The sequence below is a fragment of the Malaclemys terrapin genome, chromosome 1 (genome assembly GCF_027887155.1).
Source record: "Malaclemys terrapin pileata isolate rMalTer1 chromosome 1, rMalTer1.hap1, whole genome shotgun sequence".
NCBI lineage: Eukaryota > Metazoa > Chordata > Testudines > Emydidae > Malaclemys > Malaclemys terrapin.
Window position 1 is genome coordinate 4,312,621 of NC_071505.1, and position 18,921 is coordinate 4,331,541.

Sequence of the window (18,921 nt, forward strand, 5' to 3'; positions counted from 1 at the left end):
AGTGGCAGTAGCCTAGGGCTGGCTCCCCACTCTGCAAGCTTCCCTGCAGGGGCCAGATTGGGGGATAATTGAGTAGGACTGGGTGATTAACCAGTTAACAAGGAGATTCAGCGCCTCAGCTGGGCATGGATATAAAGGGGTGGGGTAGGGGCGCGGATGGATGAAGGACAAAGAAGCCCAAGACCCTCAGCAAGGTGAGATCTCTCACCTTCTGTCTATAGCAAACACTGAAGCTTGGGAAAAGCCTTGTGGTGATGGGACACAAAGCTATGACATTGTAAATACATCCGAAGAAGTGAGGGTTTTACCCACGAAAGCTTATGCCCAAATAAAGCTGTTAGTCTTTAAGGTGCCACCGGACTCCTTGTTGTTGTAAATAAAGTACACTGTGGTGAGCTTCCGTAAGAGTGTGTGAGGACTGCTTGCAAAGGGTGGGAGGGCACGCCCTGTGACAGGGTCTCCTTAGTGAAATCTCTTTCTTCCTAGCACTCACTATACAGTTGGTTTAGTGCAATTCACAAAGTAAACAAGTGGAGGTGGACGCTTTCACTGATCGCAGCATTCTGAAATGTTTGTTGCGGCTATTGTAGGTAGAAAATTGTGATTTTCCCTCCCCCCACCCCCCCCCCCCAAGTTGCTGGCATCCCTTTAAGGTCTTTCCTCACCCCTTTTGCTGTTGCATAGTTACATTTCAGTTTTGTTTCTGTTCTTGCTACAGTGTTTCCAAAAGTCTCTGTGTTAAAATATTGCCTGGGAATCCAAGGAAACCTGCTGAGATCTGTCTCCCCGATGGAGCCTACTGTGGAGGGTTTATATAATGTCTAGATGTACTGGAGTTAATTCAGGTCATGATAATGCCTCATTTTAGCCCATGTCTGAACTCGTCTGGACAGTTAACTGTCAATCATGCAGTAGGTTCTCCAGCCTTTGTGCAATGGGTCCTGAGGTAAGACCTTCTTGTGATCCCTCCCAGCATCGTGATCCCTCTCACTACGCAGTTCTCAATATATTTAATTCTGCAGATGACCGAGAAGGGTTCTGCTGACCATTGGTGATCCATGGACTGCAGTTGGTAGATCTCTTCTTATAGGTTACTCTGGCATGATTAGTCTAAAATTATTTAAACTCTCCTTGCCCAAACTGGGCTGGGGGGCCACGCTATCTTACAGCTGTGTCTATAAACACTGGTCAAGCATGATTCTATTAGAATCATTTTGGAACATGTTTTGCTGGTTCAAACAGTGGGCAAGGCCTTTCGTATACTGAGGCTTTGGTGATAGCTGGGTTTATGAGAGAGAATGCCTGTAGTAGATTTTTGTCACAGATGTACATAGCAGCTGGAAAAGAGGGCCTGAAAGATCAAGAACCTGCAGACAGCAACGACATCTGGTTTAAGGGAGGCAGCATGTGAGAGGTCCATAAATCTCCTCCAAAATCACTAGTAATTGATTCAGGCCTGTTCAGTTCTCTTTGAAAATGAGCCTCTGTGGGTTGCATGAGCATGTCCACCTGTGGAAGCAGTCTGCCTTCTGAAGGAGCAATGGACTTTGGTCTCGGCGGCAGTGCCCTGCTCGCCACGACTGCAGTGGGACTGCGCATTAAAGCCTCTAGAGCAAATGCCAGTTTTGTGTTTGAGACAAAGCTCTTTGGGCAAGTGCACTGTCCATGGAAAGGGAGGGGAGACCTGCATTTAGAATGAAATTCAAGTCCTACAGAGTAACTTTTCTTAAATCTACAAAATCCAGAGAAGTCAAAGCAAAGGCTGAAACTGTCCTTAACTCAAGTTGTGTCTAGATATTGCAGCTAATCAGGGCATGTAAGATTCCACCTGCTGTCCCCCTGAGGCACAAAGGGGTGAATTTGAAGAAGTTTCAGTATTAACTCCTGATTTCCAGGTGCTTCTGGGTTTAAATCTTTATTTTATTTTTGATGCAAATTTCCTTTGTTCTGGTATTTAAAGCAAAGGGGAAATAGGTGCTGAACAGAACCCTGTTTGTTCGTAACTGTGCCCAAAGTAATATTTTCAGGCTCCTTTATCAAGCTGATTTGGATTTGCCATTCGTCTCATGTCTGTGTATTGTTGTGAATATTCAGAAAGATGCAGCTGCTGCATGTGTACTGCTTTCTGGGCCCAAATGCCTTTGAAATATATCCACATGTTTTAATATTTAGGTTATAGACTCGGGGGCTGGTGGCTGGTAAAGCACCCAGAATGATCCTTGCTGTATTCAAATCTTGCTTTGCGCAAGAGTACAGAACTGTGTGTCAACCAATTGAGTTCTAATCTCAGCCCAAACATTGATTTGTGGCCTTGGGAAAGTCACTCCATTTGTTTTCTCACCTATGAAATATACTGGCCTGCCCTCATTTGGTATCTGCAACAGATCACTGAATCACACGAGGGAACAGGATGACCGGCAACTGAAGCTCCTATCTGTAATGTATAAGAAGAAAAGGTATGTTTCCCTAGGGGACTTCAATCTGGAGTGCCAGTACTAAAACATTCTAGGGATTTCTAAACCTTATATATGATGGTTTTCTGAGTCAAAAAGTTTTGCATCCAACACAAGGGAATTCTGTATTAGACTTCAGCTTGACAGTAAAGAAAAACTGATCAGACCTAAAAGTTAGTGGTAGTTTATGTACAAATGATCATTTTTCATTAATGGCTTGGATAATGGAGTGGAGAGTATGCTTTTAAAATTTGCAGATGACACCAAGCAGCGAAGGGTTGTTAGCTCCTTGGAAGACAGGATTAGAATTGAAAATAACCTTGAAAAATTAGAGAATTGGTCTGAAGTCAACAAGAGGAAATTCAATCAAGACCAGTCCAAAGTGCTACACGTAGGAAGGAAATATCAAATGCACAACTACAACCAGGGATATGCAGAGGTCTTCCAGGGGGTACAACAACTCATCTAGAGATTTGCCTAGTTTTACAACCGGCTACATAAAAAGCACTAGCAAAGTCAGTACAAACTCAAATTTCATACAGACAACGACTTGTTTATACTGCTCTGTATATGATATACTGAAATGTAAGTACAACATTTTATTCCAGTTGATTTATTTTATAATCCTATGGTAAAATGAAAAGGTAAGCAATTTTTCAGGACTATTATGTGCTGAGAGACACTTCTGTATTTTTAGGTCTGATTTTCTAAGCATGTAATTTTTAAGCAAAGTGAAACTTGTGGTACACGAGACACATCAGACTCCTGAAAGGGGTACAGTCATCTGGAAAAGTTGGGAGCCACTGGGCGAGGTGACAGGACCGCAGAAAAGGATTGGGGGAGGGGTTATAGCGGATCACAAATTGAATTTGAGTCAACCACGTGGCGCAGTTACGCAAAAAGCTAAGATCCTTCTGGGCTGCATTAACAGGAGTGTTCCATGCAAGACCCTGGAGGCAATTGACCTACTCTACTTGGTGCTGGTGAGCTTCAGCTGGAGTAGTGTGTCCAGTTCTGGGTGCCGCACTTTAAGAAAAATGTGGACCAATTGGAGAGAGTCCAGAGCAGAGCAACAAAAAGTTTAAAAAATCTGACCTATGAGGGAAGGTTAAAAAGACTGGACATGTTTAGTCTTGAGAAATGAAGGCTCAGGGGGGACCAGATAAGTGGGTTTTTTTGTTTGTTTTCCAAATATGTCAAAAGGCTGCTACAAAGAGGACAGGGATCAGTTGTAGGACAAGAAGTAATGGGCTTGATCTGCAGCAAGGAGATTTAGCTTCGATATTAGGACAAACTTTCTCCCTATAAGGATGTTAAGCTCTGGAACAGGCTTCCAAGGGAGGTTATGGAACCCACATCACTGGAGGTTTTTAAGAACAGGTTAGAAAAATACTTGTTTGGAAATACAGGAATGGTCTAAGCTAGGTGTACTTGGTCCTGCCTTAGCTCAGGCACTGGACTGCCTGACCTCTGGAGGTCCCTTCCATCCTACATTTCTGTGATTGTGTCTTGTAATGTGCGAATAGAATAATATCCAAACTGGCTGTATATATACTTAGTGCATTAAAAGGGCCAGTTTCACAAAACTGAAAACAATTGAGCCAGATCAGTTGTTGGAAAGAATTTAAACAGAAAAATGTGAATGATAACTGGGCACTGTATAAGAACATTTTAATGGATGCCTAAAAAGCCACAATTGAGAGAGAAGGCCTCTCTGGTTAAACAACCAATCTGGTTTAGTGGGGAAGTGAAAGCAACTACAAACAGAACATATCAAAATGGAAGAAAGGGGAAGTTGATAGTGATGATGAATATAAATCCGAAACTAGTGATTGTAGAAAATTGATAAGGGAAACCAGGAGAAATGCATGGCCAGCAGAGTTAAGGAAAATCAGTTTTCTTAAAAAGTATATTAGGAACAAAAGGAATAAACACAATAACAACCAGGAGTCCGGTGGCACCTTAAAGACTAACTGATGTATTTGGGCATAAGCTTTCATGGGTAAAAACCTCACTTCAGATGCATGGAGTGAAAGTTACAGATGCAGGCATTATATACTGACCCATGGAGAGCAGGGAGTTACTTCGCAAGTGGAGAACCAGTGTTGACAGGGCCAATTCAGTCAGGGTGGATGTAGTCCACTCCCAATAATAGATGAGGAGGTGTCAATTCCAGGAGAGGAAAAGCTGCTTCTGTAATGAGCCAGCCACTCCCAGTCCCTATTCAAGCCCAGATTAATGGTGTTAAATTTGCAAGTGAATTTTAGTTCTGCTGTTTCTCTTTGAAGTCTGTTTCTGAAGGTTTTTTTTGTTCAATGATAGTGACTTTTAAATCTGTAATAGAATGACCAGGGAGATTGAAGTGTTCACTTACTGGCTTTTGTATGTTACCATTCCTGATGTCCGATTTGTGTCCATTTATTCTTTTGCGGAGGGACTGTCCGGTTTGGCCAATGTACATGGCAGAGGGGCATTGCTGGCACATGATGGCATATATAACATTAGTGGATGTGCAGGTGAATGAGCCCTTGGTGGTGTGGCTGATGCGGTTGGGTCCTCTGATGGTGTGGCCAGAGTAGATATGGGGACAGAGTAGGCAGCAAGGTTTGCTACAGAGATTGGTTCCTGGGTTGGTGTTTCTGTGGTGTGGTGTGTAGTTACTGGTGAGTATTTGCTTCAGGTTGGGGGGTTGTCTGTAAGCGAGGACTGGCCTGTCTCCCAAGGTCAGTGAGAGTGAGGGATCATTTTCCAGGATAGGTTGTAGATCGTGGATAATGCGCTGGAAAGGTTTTAGCTGGGGGCTGTATGTGATGGCCAGTGGTGTTCTGTTATTGTCCTTGTTGGGCCTGTCCTGTAGTAGGTGATTTCTGGTTACCCGTCTTGCTCTGTCAATCTGTTTCCTCACTTCCCCAGGTGGGTATTGTAGTTTTAAGAATGCTTGATAAAGATCCTGTAGGTGTTTGTCTCTGTCTGAGGAGTTGGAGCAAATTCGGTTGTATCTTAGGGCTTGGCTGTAGACAATGGATCGTGTGATGTGTCTTGGATGGAAGCTGGAGGCATGTAGGTACGTATAGCGGTCAGTAGGTTTCCAGTATAGGGTGGTGTTTGTGACCATCACTTATTTGCACGGTAGTGTCCAGGAAGTGGATCTCTTGTGTGGACTTAAAAATTAGATCGACCTAGCTATCTATATGTCACTCAGGGCTGTGAAAGATTTTGCTCCCTGAGCACCATAGTTAGGTCGACCTAACCCCTGGTGTAGACATGGCTAGGTCCAGCGAAGTGTGGGGCGCTTGGAAGGGAAAAGGATTCAGCTCTCAGGTGTAGGCGATACTGTAGCGTAGTCCTGTAAGCGAACATAAACAGTGCGGTAAAACAGAACCGTGCCAAGCAATAGGCATTCTGCTGCTGATAATGTAGAGCTACAACGCACAGTATTCTGGGCACAGAGCTGGAATGCTTTCTGGGACGTGTGGCTCCTCGGATGGGATGGCTGGGTGAGCAGTCTGCCGAGGGCATAGTTAGCAGCAGTGGCTCGTGCAGTGTGCAAAATCAGAATGGGGTTTTGGGGGAAATGGGGAAAGAGTTGGCCTTCTACCTTGTGCCAATTTTACAACCCTCCCAGCACACTGGATTTATTATAGGGATGTAGGGAGAAGAGGCAGTTCTATTGTTACTGCATGCTGGCGAAGAACGATCTCGCTGTGTTAAGAGAGAGTGCATGTTGAGCTCCTACACCAAGCTAACTACATAGACAAAGTTGTAGGTCTGATTTCCATGACTCACTCTGGAATGATCATAACCTAGCCTAGGTTTCCTATACTTTGAGGCTGGTATTTTCTCCTGGTGGAGGTACTTATTCACTGTAATCAAGTCACCTTTTAATCTTTTTGATAAGCTGAACAGATTGAGCATGATACGGTCATTTTCTTTGGCCCTGAAGTAATTTTTGTGGCACCCTTTCCAGTTTTTCAACATCCTTTTTAAAATGTGGGCCCCAGAATTGTACACAGTATTCTGGTATCGGCCTCTCCAGTGCCATAGAGAGAGGTGGTATCCCCTCGCTAGTCCTGCTCACTGCTTCTCTGCTTATACATCCAAGCGTCACACTGGCCCTTTGCACCCCAGCATTGCACCTGGAGCGCGTGTTGAGTTGCTTGTCTGCTCTGATTCCAAGACCCTTTTCCTATTGGTTCCTCCCCGGGGTCCAGTCCCCCATTCTGTAGCTGTGGCTTATGTTCCTTGTTCCTAGATGCGTCGCTTTGCACTTGGCTCAGCTGTATTAGAACGCGTGTTGTCGGAGAGGGCCGAGCTTACTGGGATGTCCGGATCGCTCTGTAAGACTGCCCTGGCTGCCTCATTGTATACCAAGCTGGCAGCTTTTGTCATTGGAGTGTGAGCTGCATTCCAGTCTCGTTTGCAGATCTAAGAGCTAATTGCAGGATGATTATTACTAAAATATTTTCATATCATTTCTGTTCCCTCTCTTCCTCCCCTAACCCTGTGACATGGCTTCATTTAGCTAGCAACAGCTCAGGTGCAGTTCTTAGTCATTTGTGAAAGTTAAGGAAATGTGTTGTAAGGCCCAGCTGGGATCCTGAAGCTGTAGTCTGGAAAGTCCCAGGTGACTGGAGCTTCAGGCGGTACAGTGAATGGTGGTGATGGTGAATGGCTAGCATTGCCTTTAGCAGCTGAACTATAATTTAGCCCCTTTACAAGAAATTGTCTCACATCTGGCAATGAACGCAGCTTTAAGAACAGGAGTGGAAGTGCAGTAAGCATTGCATGTTTAAACCAAGGTCCATTGGAAAAGCTGATTCTCCATTTAATCCCCAAAGTAGCCTTCTAACTGGAAATACTGACGTATTCCCATGTCAGATGTATGATCTGTTCTTTTACCTTGAGGTGAAGTTGGTTGATGATGTCCTTGAGCCTGGCATCTTTGTGTAACCAGCCTCTGGTAGGTGACTGATGCTTTGACAGCAACATATTCAGAAGGGAGTCCCCAGTTCTACACTTCTGGCGATAGTCTTGCTAAGAACAAGGGAGGTGTAATTGAAGGAATTCTGGGTTCTTCTTTTTGCAAGCTTGATGCTTAAACTTGTGGAAAGTCCATTTTGTTTAAAAAACCCTGCCGATAAATGTTTAGCTAATCTGAGTTCTATTCCATGTCTTTCTCTGCTTGATTGCAATGTTCCAATTTGCCTTTAGGTTCATGCGTGGGAGATCTCAGACCAGTTGCTACAGATCCGACAGGATGTAGAATCATGCTACTTTGCAGCACAGACCATGAAGATGAAGATTCAAACCTCGTTCTATGAACTCCCCACAGATTCGCATGCTTCGTTGCGGGACTCTTTACTGTCCCACATTCAGAACTTGAAAGACCTGTCACCCGTCATTGTAACTCAGGTAAGCCTTGTGTTACTCCTGGTGTGGGGAGGAAAAGGAGCATTTCTCAAGGCAGTCGCATACCACCTTTCCGTAATAAAGGATGAATAATTCGGTGTCTTAATTAGATATGCATTGTGGACATGTTGTAACATTTGCACCACTGCCCCATCAAATCCTCTGTACAAAAATTGCTGCCTTCTTTAGGAGAAAGGGCAAGAAACAGATGCTGCAAGTAACGTTTAATCACGACTAAAGTTTTTCTCTGCTGGCTTTCAGAAATCCAGCATTCGTGCTCCCTGGCTGTTCCTCGTTTAGCGTGGAGTAGGAGAAACGGAGAAAAGGAAAATCAATGTCCTTTAGACCCAGTCGGAGCAGTTTCTCCATTTATAGGCTCAGCTTAGTTTATTTCTTGTCCCATGGTCAATTCGGCAGTGATTCAGCACGTTAATACATTATTTTACCCCTTTCTGTGCTGCGTTGGGAGAGTGATGGGTGGAGCAGCTATGCAAGGATCTTTTCCCTGCTCAGCTCCAAAAACAACATTGAATTACCCATCAAATCGCCCTCAGCGACTGGAAGGTCTCTGACGTGAGGTGCTACCATTTCCCCAGGGCTGTGTTCATCTCAGATATTGAAGAACTAATTATTCCTTTGTGCCGTCAACTTAGCTCTCCTGCGTGACGCTGCAGAGCACTTGTCACCACATCCCTGTGAAGTCCAAATCAGCCTCGCTACCTGTTGGTCCTCGATCAGCCTGCAGGGTCTCATCCTGCACTGGTTGAAGTCAATGGGAATTTTGCATTTGACTTCTGTGCGGGCAAGGTTGGGCCTGAATGAAAATTGTTTATAGCCGAGGAACTGTACATTGCTTCTGATTCAAATGAAATGCAAATAACCTCGCAGTGCTAGTGAGGAGACTGGCTACGTGTCTAGGGAGCAGTGGGTATGATGCAGCCTCCGCTAGCCAACCTGAGAGAAGGTTTGCAGCCATGGACAAGACACTGCAGTTTGCAAGTGGGTGGGAGAGTTCTGGCCAGTCTGACAGGTGAGTTGCAGGCCTATGACCCCTCAGCCTGAGGAAATGACTGTTACCTGTGACTAAATGATGTGCCCAGCAAAAGTCATGTAGCCCCTTCCTTCCTGATGGACTGGTGCATTGGGTCATGAGTATTTTATTGCTGCTTACACACCAGAGAAATAGTCCTATGGCTCCTGGATACTGAGTCCTGTGGGATTACCATGAGATCTGAGGGGTCTGGCTTTACTTCACAGAGGGTTTGACTTCTCCCATCTTCTCCTGGTGGTGTTGAACAGAATCTGGACGTTTTTCTCCCTGTCTAGCAGTACAAATTGGCCATTTCATGTTTTTAGCACTGGTCTTAGTCTTGTTCCTTTTTTTTTTTTTTTCCCTCCCCCACGTTTTAGCTTGCATTAGCAATAGCAGATCTCGCCCTACAAATGGCTTCTTGGAAGGGCTGTGTACAGACACTGGTGGAAAAGTAAGTATTTGTTTTATATCATTACGCTTTATTGAAATATTAAACATACAAATCACTCCACTCCTACAAGACTTCGCCTACAAGAATGCGAAAAGAACGGTAATGATCTGAAAGCACAATTGCACTTGCGTGCACTGATACAAAAGAGTTGGAAAAGTGCTAGAAAAGAACCTTTCCGTGACTGAAAATTTAAGTGGCTCCTGATTCTAACTGAATTATCGTAGTGAAGTGTTCTAGGTGAAGTGAGTGGCAAGTCGGTTTATAGACATATCTGTGATTGAAGCTGTGCATGCTTTTTTAGGGCTCCGGTCTAAGCCTTCCTCAGCTCCATTTCTATATTGCTTTACAATCCCTTTCTCACATGCATAGCTGGCTTATCCTTCTGGTTTAGGGTTGATCAGAAGTCTCCAGCCAGTCAATGCTGCATCTTAACTGGTTGCAGGGGTAGCTGGTTAGTGTCGTGAGACATTCCTTTCACTTCCTGCTAGGGCTGAGTACTGTCACCGAGCAACTGGAGCTCAAAGCAGGAGCCACGTGCGGCAACACTTGCCACTGCATGAGGCCAGCACATACACATTGCGCTGTCCTGAAATGTTGCAGGTGCCGTGCGAAGCTTCTACTCGACAACGCCCCTGCAATGTGAAATGGAGATCGCATGATGCCATTGTTGGCTCTGTGCGTGCGTGTGTGTGATAGGACTTGAGTTGTTGTATTTGTAGAACAAGAGATTTTTGTCATCCTCCTTGACAGGCACTTCCGACTACAGTAGGAGAACTAAACCCCAAACCTGGGTCAGTAATGCTCGTCTATTTCGTAGCCTAATGTTTGCTTTTGACGTGCATCCAGATGATGTGTTTTCGGACAACTCTGTCCGGAATCTCTTTCAGCGAGATTCCTCTCCTCTCCCGCTGTGGTGTTAAAGGTGCTTAGACACTCCCGGAGTTGGATATTGTGCACGTTGGCAAGCCCCTTTCTTCTCCGTGCCGTTTCACTTCTTTGCCCCTCCGTCTGCTTCAGGTACAGTAACGACGTGACATCACTGCCCTTTCTGCTGGAGATCCTCACGGTGCTGCCAGAGGAGGTTAATAGCCGATCTTTGCGCATTGGCGCCAACCGCCGGACCGAAATCATTGAAGACCTGGCTTATTACTCCAGTACAGTGATCTCCCTTCTAGTAAGTAGATCGCCTGGAATGCAGGCATGTGACACATCAGTCTGCTCGGGTGGCATAGGACACAGTCTGAGACTATTTTAGATCTAGCCCAGGTTGGAAGTGGTCAGGCAGCGATCAGGCCTCCTAACAGCTGCCAGTGTGAAACTAGTTGCTCTCTTTCATCCCTAGTGGCTGAGTCCAACAAAAAACCACAGCTGGCCCCCAACTGTAAGCGGTAGGCCAAGGATTGAGTTTGGTCATGGAGCCTTAACTACCCCTCCAGCTAGTCAGGATTTGAGACACAGAGAGGGGCCGTTTCAGGAGGAAACTGGCACAGAACAAAGAGTGGCAGTGCTTAAAGGCCTTCGGTCTCCTGGGCTGTCAGTCCAGCAGCCCTCACTAGCACTAAATGCATTTAGACATCAGGCCCTACTTGAATCGCGGCTGGGCTGTGGACAAGCCCTGGAAAATCAGGGACAAGTCATCATTATTATTATTTGCTGTAATAAGGCCCGTTGTTGTTTTTCCTCTGTCGGCCGCCCGTGGCTGAGAGTGGGGACCCCTGCTGTCGAAATTGTGGTGGAAGCCTAATATTGCGGGGTCTGCAATATCGTGAATTAAGTAGGACCTTCTTTGTAGATCAAAACAGATGAGGGATCCCAGACCATTCACTTATCTTATTTTAATATAAAAGGAGACTGTGGCAGAGAGAACCTTTAACGTAATTCTAGAATGAGAGGTATTGATTTGTCAGAATAAGAACCTGGGGATTTACGGCTACCTAAAGGCCATCTTATTTATCTTATTTTTACCACGAGTTCTTTCTTGACTTACCCACGCCCTTCGTGCAATGTAGTGTCCCGTAGCGTTCACCCAAAGGATGAGATATGGTGGCCGATGGAAAAATCAGCACCCACAGGTGAATTTCTAGTTGCTTTCCCACTGGTGTGCCGCTGAGGAGAGTTGGGGCTCTCCAGGGAACTAACTACTTGAGGACATTGGTGCTCAACAAGGCTTGTGACTTGGGTTTGGGGGTGAAATGAATCAACCTGTCTCCAAAGCAGTTCACAGAGATTGAAAGGAGCTGACTAGAATATATCCAGCCCCACTCCACTCGGTCAGTGTTTTCCCAAGGATGCTTTACTCATTTCCGACTAAATTATTTGAACTAAATACTCAGGAGAGACCAATCTGGACCCCCCTCCGCCCCCTCCAGGCTGTACTGAAGTACAGCCCCCATACACATTAATGCAGAGCTCCTCATTACTTTTTACCATTTCCCATTGCTTATTTAAATGGGAAATACAATGTGCCCCCCAGCTGTGCATAATAAGGCTGTTAATATCCTAGAACCCCAGATGGAATTGCATTTTGATGTATTATAATTATAATAGATGGTAACAGAAATGATTTTTTTTGCTTTGCAGCCCACGCTTTCTCTGCGTCTCTCCTTTCGCTGCCCTGCGCATCTGTGTGTGCTTTGCTGTCTGTTGCCCAGGCTTTTCCTCCAGCTGCTTTCCTTTTGCTTCAGCTCTGCTGGCCATCATTTTTCTCATTTTCATAGCTGCTGGAGTTGGAACCGATCTGTTAAGTTGCATAGCTCTCTTCTTCTCCACCCTCAAAACCACCTCTCGCTTAATGCAGGTTCATTCCCCAGGGTGCCTTCAGTGCTCATCGAATCCAGTTTTGAATGACACCAGTGATGTGGGTCGTCACTTCCTGTGAGGGAATTATCCCATCACCTGACCAAGCTCACCCTAAATTTTCCACTACTCCTAGTTACAGAACTTCATAAGATGTCAAATTCAGGAGTGGCATAAGCGCCCTAAAAGTGAGGGGGATACTGAACCGTGGTCCTGCCCCCAGTGCCACCCACTGCCCCCCAAGGCCCCGCCTTCCCTCTTTTAAAAGTGCTAAGGCCCTGGCCCCTCCCCCACCCCATTCCGGCGCCCCTGATCAAATTCCCTTCTCAGTTTGATGCTACACCCTTGGTTATTTGCAGACAGTTATGGTCCCTTCTAGCCATTGTTTAGCTGTGCCATATGTAGAATATTTAACCTGACTTTGTGAATCAACGCTCTTGCCCATTTCTAATTCCTTTTGTTCTCTGGATCCCCTCTAGCTTGTTTGTATCTTTCTGATTGCTCAGAATTGGGCATCGTATTCTGGGTTGTGCTCTCAAGCCCTAAAGAGGCTTCCTGCGATGTGATGGGGTACTTCTGCCCAAAAGCATCTCCAAATCATATGAAGCATATTGCCCTTTTTTGCTATCCTGTAACAAGCACCTCCAATTCATTGTCCAATATCGTCTTGTGTTTGTCTTGACTCCCCTGCTTTCCATATCTCTCCTTTGTTAAATCTCACTTTATTTTCAGCTCATATTTCTTCAGTCTAGGTCCTTGTATTTGTGTCCTTCTCCCCCACACTCTTCATCCCCAACTGTTTGGTTTCATGTTTGGTTAACATGCTGGTTGCTTCCTTTTTCCAGATCATCAGTGAAGATGCTAAATAATTACTCCTGGGGGAATTCTACATCACTGCACATGCGCAGAATTCATGTCCCCTGCAGATTTTTGTTTCCATATAGAAAAATGACTTCTGATGGGGAAGCAAAGGGAAGCTGCAAGAGTGGTCACACGCCCCTCCCTGGCAGCATAGGCAGGTCGATTTGAGCTCCTGGAGCAGCTGGTAGAGACGTAAATCTCTGCAGGGACGGCTTGGCAGTCATGCATGTGAGAGAGAGAGAGACTCTGTCCCTCTCACTTGCTATGGCAGCATGCTTGGCATGGAAGAGCAGGGCATTGGGGTGTTTCTGAGGAGGTAGGCGTGGGGCAGGCTCTGTCCCCTCAGGCAGAGCAGAATGTAGCAGCCTGCCTGCTTAGTGAATTGTTCCCATTGTCTTTGTGAATTCCCCAGGAGTATAAAACAGGTGTAAAAGTTTTAAGTCTCCTTTACATTGCCAGAGTGGTGTAAAGGACAGTGTGGCCTTAGAAATGCTTATGGTGCTTTAGTGATTAGAACTGAACTACATTTTTGGACTGAAAAAAATTCCTATCAAAATGTGCTCCACGAACTGTTTGCTGCTGACCTATTTGGAGATGGTCAGTAGCCCATATAAATCATGAGTTGGAGTCCCCAGCCCACCCTTGCTCTTCAGTTGCCTGTGATGTAACACGGAGCATATGGCTGCATATATTTGTTGTCTAATAACTAGAAATAAAAGGTCAAACCTAGTTACATTACTGGGTGGGGGAGCGGTGTTGGGGATTTTCTCCAATGCTCCCCACCCCCATTCTCCATCCATTGTATTGTAGTTTAAATAAATTACCAAAACAATTTAAACCAGCATGATTGTATTGCATTATTTTGACAAATAAAATAAGCACCAGGAGTATAAATAATATTGGTGTTAACCTGGTTCTGTGGTATGACCCGGTACCGCACTCAACTCCAGTTTATTACCTTGCTGTCCAGAATTCCTCATTTTCATGTGTTCAAATGGCTTCTGAAGTTTAATTCTTTTCTCTTAAAATTTAACGGGGAGCTTAACGCTTAGTTTAAAAGTTCAAAAAGGCTGCCTCCATACAAACGTATTGCCGAGAACAGGAGCAGGGGAGGTTAGGAACATGGGGTCAGACCACACTGTTCCAATCAGTATCCCATGTCCAGTGGTGGCCAATATCTAATGCTTCAGAGGGATATCGATTATGTGTCTGCTCTTCCTCTCTACCCTTCCCCCACCCCAAAAACAAACCAAAAAAACCCAAAAACCCCACACCATACAGTGCACCTGCATGTATAAGGAGGGCCATGGAGAACATGTTCCTAATTTTGCCAGTTGCTTTAATCCAGATTCTGAAAGTCTCTCAGACTTTAAAGTCAGAAGGGACCATCGTGATCAGCTAGTCTGACCTTCTGCACCTTGAAGGCCACAGAACCTCACCCTGGAGCCTGTACCAGACTTAGCTGGTTTAAGTTCCAACCTAGTTTAAAGCCTAGGTTCTATCTTTATGGGTCTGCAGAGATGTTACCCCTAAAACGTTGTGCTGCTTTTTCGCTCTAGCCACCCTGGGCACTTTCTCTGTGAAGAGAGAGAAGCCGGCTGTCTGACTAGTTAATTGGTTAGATGAGCAAGCTCGTGTCTCTCTGATTGCTGATTAGTAGAGATGATGTGGGAAGCCGGGGTTAGTCAAAAGCTGATGGTGGATCATGACCAGGCCAGCTGGACCCACTGGTAGAATCTCTGAGCATGTTCTACCACCACGACCCTCCTGAAGTCTGAAAGGAAAAGCGGCTTTTGGCAGCACAGTGGCAAGTCTCTGGTGATAGCTGCTGATGGTCCGTCTGCAGATATGTCTGCTGAGAGGAGATCGTGGCCAGTGATTTCTTGGGCCAGCCTGTCATTTGTTGGCTTTGCCAGGCAGACTGCACCCATGTGTTTGGTTTGGCTGGCGTGTTTAATGGAACTTTGGGGGCCATGATACGTAAATTCATAAATGAGCACTCCAGTGATTGGGACTTAGTGTTGCAGCAGTTGCTCTTTGCCTACAGGGCTGTACCACATCCCAGTTTAGGGTTTTCACCATTTGAACTTGTATATGGCCGCGAGGTTAAGGGGCCATTACAATTGGTAAAGCAGCAATGGGAGGAGTTTCTGCCTTCTCCAGGAACTAACATTCTGGATTTTGTAAACAACCTACAAAACCCCCTCCGATCCTCGTTAGCCCTTGCTAGAGAAAACCTAAACGATGCTCAGGAAGAGCAAAAAGCCTGGTATAATAAACATGCCAAAGAGCGTTCCTTCAAAGTAGGGGACCAGGTCAGACAACCCAAGTTTCCTTTGCAAAGTCTAGAGTGGGCATTTTAATGGGCTGCCTGAAGAGCAAAAAGAAATCGGGTGTCTGTCTAGGATTTAACTTGTATATAGAACTCACATAGGATTTAGCTCAGATATTTTTTTTTAAGTTACTTATATTTAGGGGTCTACCAAATTCTTCGCAGCTGTGAAAATTGCATTATGGACCATGAAATCTGGTCTCCGGCCACCCAGCTCTGAAGGCAGAGCAGAGAGCGGCGGGCACTGCCCTGGCGCCAAGCTCTCAAGTCAGCCCGGCCAGCAGCCGCTGCTTTCCGCTGTGCCTTCAGCGCTAGGTGCCCAGGCAGCCGCCGCCCCGCTTCGGGCAGCGCAACCCCCAGCATCAGCACAGAATTAAGGGTAGCAATACTGCGGCCCCCTAATAAGCTTGTGACCCCCTTTTGGATCTGGGCCCCTAGTTTGAGAAATGCTATAGGAGAAGTCGCACAATTTTCTTCAGGGATATGTAACACCTCTGCAACATTTTCTATTTATGCTGTGACCAACCCATGAAATTTGTGTGATTTCTCCACGATCTAAGTAGACCCCCTACTGTCTAATAAAACCTCTGTCTAATAAGAGTCCTCGAGAAGCTGTAATAATGTACAGAGCTACTAGCCTTCTGGACTAGACTGTCAAGTGAACAGTAAGCATGACGCTCTTGATATGGAAAGCTGTGAAACTTGTAGGCTCCATTCTCCCTGGAGATGGGATGGGCCAGGGTCCGCTCAAGCCCTGACTCGGCAAAACATGAGGCTGGTTTTCTAGCTTAGCACAGCAAGGGCCCCCTTTGGATGGGTCCTGGCAAACCTTGTCAGTGGGGTTGCTGATGAACGACAGAAGGCCCCCTCCCCCAGGGCTGAGGGCTCTGAGCCACAGTCAGAAATAACTCCCCAGTTTCTTACCGCATGATAGTGTAACGAGTGTCCTCCGGCGGGCCCGAATGCTGCCTTTTACCTTTCAAAGCCCTCCCCGCCAAGCTAGCGATGCGAGTGTATTTTGCAGCAGTGAGTGTAAGGAAATCTTAACTTGAGACTTGGCAAACATGAAGCTCATTAGGGCCGGGCTTCAGCTATCTTTGAGACAGGACCCTGCAGGAAATTGATGTGCCGTGGACGGGTGAACAGATTTTCCAGGCTGCTTTTCTCACCATGCGCTGTCACTGCAGTTGAAGTCAATTGACGTGCTTGGCTCAGTCCCTAGATCACATGGGGGGGCTTGTCTATTTAAACAGGGCGGGGGGGGGGGGGGGAGACGGTGTCTGAAGTCATCTCCTATCTCGTGCTTGCTTCACTTGTCCTGCCAGTTCCGGGTATGGTACGTGGCTCGTGTTTCTTGCCATGCACTTTTCTCGAGAGGCTGATGGTGTCATTTAGTGATATAGATGAGTCTCTTCATGTTGACACTGATGGGGGTGGGAATTGTGGTTTTAAATACAGTTCGTCCCTCAACGATCACGTCATGGATGCTGCGTAGCATGAAATGCTGATCCTCTCTGTTCACGGCTTCCAGAAACATGTTGTACACAGGAGGGCGTCAGTTTCATGCTTGTGGAAACGAACTGGTAACTTTGGGTCTCTAACCAATTCTCCATCCCTGCCCTTTCTCCCCTAGATGACCTGTGTGGAGAAAGCAGGTAACGATGAGAAGATGCTGATGAAAATTTTCCGCTGCCTGGGGAGCTGGTTCAACCTGGGAGTTCTGGATAGTAACTTCATGGCCAACAGCAAGTTACTGTCCCTCCTCTTCGAGGTGCTGGTGAGTATTCGCTCAGGCCATTGAACGAGCTCCTCTCTGCCCAGGAAGAACGATGGTCACTTTTTACCAGGAGAGAAACAGCAAAACTTTGAAATCAGTTTGGAATCCCTGTGCAGATTTGTTGTAAACGGCGCACTAGAATGACCGCTCATTGGTGGCCTGCATGCAGGTCATAAAGAGAAGTTTACTCCCCTTCCTGGGCCCTTTACTCTGTCTTGAGTATGAGGCCCGACCCATCTCTTAGCCCACTGTGCTGCTCGCTGTGCACTAGCTCGTCCCCTGTGCCCCAAATAGCACTGCTTGGTGCCCCCCAGATTTCCAGCCTGAAGGCTGTCAAGAACTGGCAGCTTGGAGAAGTGGGTGTCAACAGGAGCACAGGAATCTCTTAAGAGCAAGAGTCCAGTTCTGGCCAAGCCTCCCAGCAGCCAGGAACTCCCCGTTTTCCCTTGCTCGTTGCCTTCTAGTGGCACTTGGAAAATCGGGTAGGTCCCAGATGACTAACACTTGGTAACATCGAATTTCCTCAGCTAAAGAAAAAAATACTTTTTAAGTGCTTCATCTGCCCTCATGTCAGGTCCCGAGTTCAGGATTTCAGTTCTCTGGAACCAGCTCCTGCTATTGCTGACCTGAGATGTGCTGAGAACGTGGGGAAACGTTCTTGCCCAGAATGCTGAATCCTGAACTCGGGACTGGACAGGGAAGTGGAGGGGAGAGGGTGATGCTTATGTTCTCTGTGAATTTCCAATCTAATCCTATTCTGTTCTGCGTCAGGGACCGTGAAGGCGAATGACGAAGGTTCTTTGTGAACAGACTGGGGTGAAGTTAGCCCCAAGCACAGCATGTTGAAGGGGAGGGTTGAAGATGTCATTTTTAGCCTTAACTGAGCAAAGGGCTGTGGCTCATGGAGTTGGGGAGGAAACCTCACTCCATTTCTCTAGAGTGAAATAGGCAGGGAAAAGAGCAACTCAAACAAAATCCTGGTTTTCTGAGCTGCAAAGGGATTATTGGGGGATTGGTAGGTGACGGCCCCTGGGCCAAAAACACGGCAGACGTAGAATGCGAATGTAAGATCTGTTCTCCAGTTTGGCTGCATACCATAGGGGAGGGAGAAACCTGCACCTTCTTCAGGGTCATCATCCGTCTCAATCTCTAGCTATTCAGATAGTGAAAAGAACCATGAATTTCTTCTCATGCTGAATTTGAAAGTCCTCGATCTGAGCGGCATGAACATTTTCAAGGACACCTTCTCGCCCCCTGGACTCCATTATTCCCTACGGCTGCATTTCTGTCGTAAGCCCTACTGCCACAATCCTTCCTCTGTGTAGCTTGGGATTCAGCAGTTCTATCCCCAGATGGGTCACGAAATGGCTCACTGTCCTGTTCCCAGTTACAGTACATTGGGACAGGACTGGAATGGGAGTGGGGTGGCATTGGACTGCAGAAACCTTGTTGGTCATGCCGGATCCTGTAATCTTGGCAAACCCAGTGGTTCTACTTTCTGGCAGACAATACTTCTGAAAAGAAGTTCACAAAGTTCTAGTAGATCTGGTCTCCTATTCGCACAGTCCGGCCCATTCATCATCAGTTTTCTCAACTTCTATTAAGAGGCTACTTTGTCTAGTTCACTGGTGCGTCAACTTTTCCTGTCATGCCCCACCCCCCTTTCCAGTAATGGAATCTGTCTGTGCTTCCCCCTCCATTACTAGCACAGGAGCTTGGGCTGACAGTGGAGCTGTGGGAGGAGCTGGGGCTAGAGGCAGAATTGGGCTGGGGGCAGGGTGACCAGAGGGAAAGTGTGTGAAAAAAGAG

The 18,921-nt window shown here is 46.3% G+C and overlaps 1 protein-coding gene across 2 annotated transcripts in view; it reads left to right on the top strand.

Annotated features, from left to right (window-relative positions):
- The window catches only part of TNPO3 (transportin 3), an 82,842-nt gene that overhangs the window by 26,256 nt on the left and 37,665 nt on the right, over positions 1 to 18,921 (top strand). For both annotated transcript variants that reach the window (XM_054010116.1, XM_054010182.1), the window contains exons 2-5: positions 7,665 to 7,865; positions 9,273 to 9,346; positions 10,364 to 10,520; positions 16,969 to 17,112. In XM_054010116.1, the coding sequence (XP_053866091.1) occupies positions 7,665 to 7,865; positions 9,273 to 9,346; positions 10,364 to 10,520; positions 16,969 to 17,112 (576 nt within the window). The remainder of the gene's footprint in view (positions 1 to 7,664; positions 7,866 to 9,272; positions 9,347 to 10,363; positions 10,521 to 16,968; positions 17,113 to 18,921) is intronic.